This window comes from Poeciliopsis prolifica, unplaced genomic scaffold, assembly GCF_027474105.1.
Source record: "Poeciliopsis prolifica strain line A6 unplaced genomic scaffold, Auburn_PproV2 SCAFFOLD034, whole genome shotgun sequence".
NCBI lineage: Eukaryota > Metazoa > Chordata > Actinopteri > Cyprinodontiformes > Poeciliidae > Poeciliopsis > Poeciliopsis prolifica.
The window spans coordinates 732,542-740,000 of record NW_026562409.1 but is presented as its reverse complement, the minus strand read 5'-3'; the positions used below and the strand labels follow the sequence as shown (position 1 = coordinate 740,000).

The 7,459-nt window shown below is 39.4% G+C and overlaps 1 protein-coding gene across 1 annotated transcript in view; it reads left to right on the top strand.

Annotated features, from left to right (window-relative positions):
• The window catches only part of LOC129373764 (keratin, type I cytoskeletal 13-like), a 4,574-nt gene extending 3,297 nt beyond the window's left edge, over nucleotides 1-1,277 (top strand). Inside the window, exons 6-8 of the mRNA XM_055051843.1 lie at nucleotides 733-807; nucleotides 887-1,035; nucleotides 1,112-1,277. Coding sequence (XP_054907818.1) covers nucleotides 733-807; nucleotides 887-1,035; nucleotides 1,112-1,217 — 330 coding nt within the window. The 3' untranslated portion in view covers nucleotides 1,218-1,277. The remainder of the gene's footprint in view (nucleotides 1-732; nucleotides 808-886; nucleotides 1,036-1,111) is intronic.
• Nucleotides 1,278-7,459: the final 6,182 nt, after the last annotated feature.

The window sequence follows — 7,459 nt, the reverse complement described above, 5'->3', positions numbered from 1 at the left end:
TACACACACACACACACACACTCTGACACACACACACACACTCTGACATACACACACACACTCTGACATACACACACACACACACTCTGACATACACACACACACACTCTGACATACACACACACACTCTGACACACACACACACACTCTGACACACACACACTCTGACATACACACACACACACACTCTGACATACACACACACACACTCTGACATACACACACACACACTGATGAACTTTAACACACAGCTGCTGATATCGCTGCAGCTAATGATTATTTTAGTAATTGATTATTGTTGATTTCTCAAAGCGTTTATGAATAAATTAATAATTCATAACATTTTATTGCCGAAAACCCATTAAGCTTTCAGTGGACATCAACATCTGATCATCAATACAGTAGAGGTGATCGGCTGATTAATTATTGATTAACAACTGGATGTAAAAGGTGATCAAAAGATTTTATTACAGAAAATAAAGTTAAAACTGAACTAGAGATCTGACTAAACTGATTTATAGGATTTGATCTAAATGCAAAATGTTTATGGTTGAAGCTTCTTTAGCAAATTGGTTGTAAGGATTAATCGATGAAATGAATCTGATTAACTTCACGCAACACGTTGCGTCTGAACAGAAACTCATCCTCAGAGGCGTGAAAACCTTTGAACTATTTGGTTATTAGATGAACGCAGTGAAATAACGACGTTCTTCTTCTGTGGTTTGTGCACAGAAAGCGTCTCTGGAGGCGACCCTGGCTGAGACCCAGAGCCGATACTCGCTGCAGCTGTCCGGCTACCAGATGCAGGTGAGACCGGTTCGGTTCTGCTCGACCTGAGACCCGGTGAAAGTGGGAGGAGCTGCAGCATCACCTGTGCTGTGTTCAGGTGTCGTCTCTGGAGGAGCAGCTGGTTCAGCTGAGGGCCGACATGGAGCGGCAGGGTCAGGAGTACCAGGTGCTGCTGGACATGAAGACCCGCCTGGAGATGGAGATCGCAGAATACCGCCGCCTGCTGGACGGAGAGGGAGGCGGCAGGTGAGACATGTTCACCTGGAGGACATGTCTCCAGGTGAACAGGCTCCACCTGATCTGTGCTCTGATTGGTCCGCAGCTCGTCCTCCGCGACGCGGCGCGTGGTGACCGTGGTGGAGGAGACCGTCAACGGGAAGCTGGTCTCCTCCTCATCTTCATCCACCTCTTCCTCAGTGACTCACTGAGGCAGCCAATCAGCTTCCTCCCTGCTCTCTCACCTGAGAATAAACAGAGTCCGCCTCAGAGCCGCGTGTCCGTCTTCATTTCTCCTCCAGAACCTCACCGAGTTCGGGTCCGGTCAGAACCGGGCCTGCAGGCTGCAGCTGTTCAGAACCAGAACCAGTAAAAAAAAAAACAGTAAAAGAAGTTCTGGTTCTGGTTCTGGCTGCAGATGTAAACTAAATGGAGGTTCTGATCACAGGAAAAGTGATAACATTATTAAAACTCCAGTAAGAAACTTTTGAGATGTATTTATGTTTTCATACCAGGTTACAGCGAGACATCAGATAATCTGCTGATCCAACCAATCAGAGCCAGTGGGCGGGTCTAAGCGCTGTCAATCACCCTCATGCTCTCTGCTCTTCACCACAACATAGCCTGCAAGAAATGCTAATGCTAGTTAGCATAACCTCTGATGAAGGCGGATAGACGGTTTCCCTGGAACCTTGTTGTTTCTTCACCATGAGCACATTTAGCAGAGCGTCCATGGTGTTGATTGACAACACTAAGACCCTCCTCCCGGTTGTGATTGGTTCATAAATATATTGCTTCATAATAATAAATAAAGTTAATAAAGTTTATTAATAAAAATAACAATTATTATTGTTAATAATTATTAATACTAGATATTAATAACTATTATTAATAGCAATTGTTATTATTAATAACAATTGCTATTGTTATTATTATTAATTATTATTATTACTATTATAATTAAATAAATTCTAACAGAAATATGGATTCAGAATCAAGAAAAGATCCCAGCAGCTTATCTGGGTATCTGGAGGACAAACATCGCCTGGTCAGAACTCAGAACTGGGTCAGTACTGGGTCAGAACTCAGAACTGGGTCAGTACTGGGTCAGAACTCAGAACTGGGTCAGTACTGGGTCAGAACTCAGAACTGGGTCAGTACTGGGTCAGAACTGGGTCAGTACTGGGTCAGAACTCAGAACTGGGTCAGTACTGGGTCAGAACTCAGAACTGGGTCAGTACTGGGTCAGAACTCAGTACTGGGTCAGTACTGGGTCAGAACTCAGTACTGGGTCAGTACTGGGTCAGAACTCAGAACTGGGTCAGTACTGGGTCAGAACTCAGTACTGGGTCAGAACTCAGAACTGGGTCAGTAGGGGGGGTCACGTGACCGAGATCGATATGGCAGCATAGTGAACAGCTCCAAGGACGGTGTTCCGAATTTTCTCTTAAAACCCTTGTAAAAGCAGTAAGGAAGGCTCAAAAGATACGACACTGATATGTCTAAAGCTTCGTCTGTGAAACAGTGCGAAATTTTCTCAAAAAGACGCAAGACAACCACCAAAACAGCACCGAGTTCAACGTGCGGCGAAGACGCTAATATGGCTAGCATAGCTGAAGTACTAGAGGAGCTAAAGTCACTCCGGTCGGATTTTGGAGTTAAGCTGGACAGTATAGATGAAAGACTGACTGGAATGGCGAGCTCTATGACTGCACTGGAGACTAAGGTGTCTGAGGTTAAACAGGACCTATTAAACCAGGCGGCTCATATGGAGGAGGCCGAGGCTCGCATTGCCGAAGTAGAAGGCTCGCTTGAAAAAGCAGAAGCATCGTTGACTTCAGCTATGAAACGAATCCTGCTCCTTGAGGCCAAAACAGATGACCTGGAAAACCGGGGAAGGCGAAAGAACCTGCGTGTCTTTGGCATCCGAGAAGGAGCAGAAGGAAGACAGTCGCTTCTCGACTTTATTAGCAACATGCTACCGAAGTGGCTGGAACTCGCACCGGACAAGTCATTCACATTGGAACGGGTTCACCGCACACCAGCCTCCGGGAAACCAAACCAGGGCAGAGCGGTTCTGATTCGCTTCTTAAAGTTCCCGGAGAAGGAGTTTGTCTACCGAGAGGCAAGGAAAAGAGATATTATGCAAGACGGGGCCAAAATCACGTTTGCACAGGATCTATCGGTACGGATCAGACGCGGGTTCCACTCGGTAGTGAAGCTGTTTGTCGACATCGGTGCATTTCGCGGATTCCAGCACAACCCCTGCAAACTTCGAGTCCTCCACGGTGGAAAGATCCATCTCTTCTCAACACCTCAAGAAGCTGAAGCATTTTACAAGACTCTTCCAAAATAAACACAGCGGATGCCTCTAATCAGTGAGTCATGGTTAAGAAACAGGTAAACCGATAAGACATTTATGTGACTGTTCCTCAACAACCGGATCAGAATCAGGATACATAATGGGAAATTCATATAAATATAACTGACTGCTCATGTGCTCACATATTCGAAGTCTAATCTGAACTGTTTTGGCATTAATGCTAAAAGTTGAGCATTAAGCAAGTTATTACCGTTCTATCAAGGGTTAATGGTATTATTTGATAGCTAGACACTGTCTGCTTTGGTGAGGTCATGTTGACTAGTTGCTCCTCGGTGATGTGGATCAACGTCCTCCAGAAACTGGGTTCAAGGGGAGAGGGAGGCATTTCAGATAAAGAAATGCAAAAGTTCTTTTGGGGATTGTTCATAACTAGTTCTGTGTCTTGTATGGTTGAATGTGTGAATGTATGTGCAAACCTGCATTTTCTGTACTATTTTTGCATACTTTATTTTAGTATAACCGTAAATTAACCTGATATGGAAAAAACAACCAAAGGAAATGGTTTGAATATCAAAATTGCAAGTTGGAATGTCAGAGGAATACGAAAACTAACTAAATTGAAACAAGTATTAGACCGACTAAAATATTTGAAATCTAAAATAATTTTTTTACAAGAATCTCATTTGATTGAGCCGGAAATACATTGGATAATTAAAAGATGGCAGGGTCAGGTATATCACTCTTCTTTTACCAGTCATGCCAGAGGAGTTATTATTCTTATACATAAGTCAATAACATTTCAAATTATAAGGACAATCAAAGACCCATATGGGAGATATATTATTGTGCAGGGACATATTTCAACATTAAAACTAAATTTGATAAATATTTATGGACCTAATAATGATAACCCATCCTTTTATGAAAATTTATTCTTAACCTTGTCAACCTTGGAGGGATTTTATATTATAGGAGGGGACTTTAATTGTACCCTTAACCCAAGCCTGGATAAATCTACTCAAATTGATACCAGTCATTCACAAACCAGGAAAATACTCCTTAATTATATAAAAGATTTAAGAATAAATGAAGTATGGAGAACAAGTAATAAGGAATTTTCATGTTATTCAAGCTCACACCAATCCCATTCACGTATTGATTATTTTCTTATCTCAGTGGAGTTATTGCCTCATGTGGAGGACTGTTGGTACAATAGTATTGTAATTAGTGATCATGCTGCAGTGTCCTTGGAAATTAAAGTAAATAAGATTGATCAAGGGATGAAACGATGGAGGATGCAGACACATTTGCTAAAAGACCCAAAATTTGTTACATTTATAGAAACTTCCATTGATCAATATTTTGAAATAAATAAAGATGAAACAACAGCTAGTATTAGATGGGAAGCTTTTAAAGCTTATATTAGAGGAGAAATTATCAGTTATAGCAGTAATAAAAATAAACAATACAACCAAGAATTAAAATTATTAGAGAGACAAATTAAATCCAGCGAAGCAGAACTTTATCAGAGCAATGATCAGACAAAATTACACATTCTGAATGTTTTAAGAACCAGATATGATAAATTAACAACAGAGAAAGTGGCAAAAAACTTAATGTGGACTAAGCAAGCATTTTATGATCAAGGAGAAAAGGCTGGTAAATTATTGGCTTGGAGAATAAAACAGATGCAAGCGGAAAGAACAATTAACAGCATAAAATCAAAATCGGATATTTTAACCACAGACCCTTCAGAAATAAATGAAAATTTTAGAGAATTCTACAAAAACTTGTATAAGTCTGAATATTCTGGAAACGAAGACGCACAAGCTGCGTTTCTTAATCAATAAAAATTTAAAACCCTTTTAGAGGAAGAGAAAACAACTCTTGATAGTCCTTTAACAATAGAAGATCTCTCTGAAGCAATAGATAACATGAATAGTGGTAAAACCCCAGGTCCTGATGGACTTCCAATAGAATTTTATAAAACATTTAAAAATAAATTAATCCTGCCATTTCTCAACATGTATGAGGAATCATATGAAGCTGGAATACTCCCAGACTCACTGAGGTTAGCTACAATAACTCTCTTGCTAAAGCCAAATAAACCCTCCACTGAATGCTCCTCTTATAGAGGAATCAGTCTTATGGGATGTGATACAAAGGTTTTGTGTAAAGCCCTCTCTAGGAGATTAGATAAGTACCTGCCCAGTTTAATAGTAGATGATCAGCAAGGATTTATTAAAACAGACAAGGCTACCATAATATAAGACGGGTCCTTAATGTATTGCATGAAAAACATAATTGTAAAGACACAGCAATGTTATCATTGGATGCACATCAAGCTTTTGATAGAATAGAGTGGGATTATCTGTTTGAAGTGCTCCCCAAATATGGATTTGGTGAAAGCTTTCTAAAATGGATACGACTATTATATACTGATCCCATAGCACAAGTTTTAACTAATAATAACATGTCAAAACCTTTTAATCTACAACGGTCAACTAGACAGGGTTGCCCCCTGTCACCACTACTTTTTGTATTGGCAATAGAACCTCTGGCGATGGCTGTTAGAGCAAATTCAGGAATATCCGGGATTCAAATTGGAGGAAGAGATCATCTCATTTTCCTGTTCGCGGATGATATCATATTTTTCTTGAGTAATCTGAAAATCAGTATTCCTAAATTATTACATCTAATAAAAGAATTTGGTGAATTTTCAGGATATACAATTAATAATTCTAAATCAGAGTTAATGTTTCTTAATGAAGAAGAAAGGAGAAGTCCTATTGTAACTACCCCATTTAAAACAACAACAAAAGGTTTTACATATTTGGGCATTAAGGTCACCCCATCTCTTAATGAAATAATCACAACAAATTATAATCCCCTTGTGGAAAAAGTCACAGAAATGCTAAATAGATGGTCAAACCTGCCTATATCCATGATAGGCCGAATAAATTTATTAAAAATGACAATCTTGTCCAAATTTTTGTATTATTTCCAAACACTTCCATTGCCGCTGTCAGAGTCATTTTATGACAGTCTGGACAAACTATTTAATCAATTTATTTGGAGTAACAGAAAAGCAAGACTCAGTTTAAAACTACTCTATCTGCCCTATGAAAGAGGTGGACTTCAAGTCCCTAATCTCAGATGGTATTATATGGCCGCCCAACTAACATCAGCTACCCATTACTTTTGCCCGATGGCACCTCCAGCCTGGGTAGACATTGAACAACAATCTGTTCCAGATTTCCCCTTAAATACCTTTCTATATTCTTTGGATCTAAAGACATTAAAAAAGACCACAAAAAATCCTTTTTTAAAAAATACAATTACAAACTGGCATGCAGCACATAAACATGTAGCTGAGCGACTACAGTTATCACAATTTACCCCAATTTGGGGTAATGAAAGGTTCACCCCAGGAAAATGATGGAGGTTTTAAACTATGGAAAATTAAAGATCTATATGTTGATGGCAAGTTACTTACTTTTGATCAGTTATGTAAGAAGTATTTAATACCGCCGAAACATTTTTTTAAATACTTGCAATTGAAAAACTTTATGTCATCAAAACTGAAACAAATAGTTGACATTCCACCCTTAACGAAAATAGAAGAGGTGTGTGTTGGAGACTCAAAAGGGAAAGGTTTTCTTTCTCTGTTCTATAATTTGTTAATGCTTTCCTCTAAGGACTTAGTAATAGATAAGTTAGACGCTTGGAGAAGAAATACTCTGGAAGATATAGATGAGGAAGACTGGAATCAGTTTAAAAGCACAAAACAAATGATAAACACACGATTTAAACTTTTGCAATATAAATGGCTCATGAGAACCTATGTAACACCAGTTAAGCTTCATCATATGTCCAGTGATTTTCCAGATACTTGCCCTAAATGTTTGAAAAAGGAACGCTTCTCCATTGTTTGTGGGATGTCTTAAGATTCAGACGTTTTGGAGGGATGTTATTGGGTGTCTATCTGACTTGTTTGAGGTGAAAGTCCCATTGGAGGTTAAAATCTGTGTTCTAGGAATATACCCAGTGGAATTTAAACAATCACAGAGGAAAACTAAATTGATAGACTGGACTTCTTCAAGCCAGAAGATCTATAGCGTTATGCTGGAG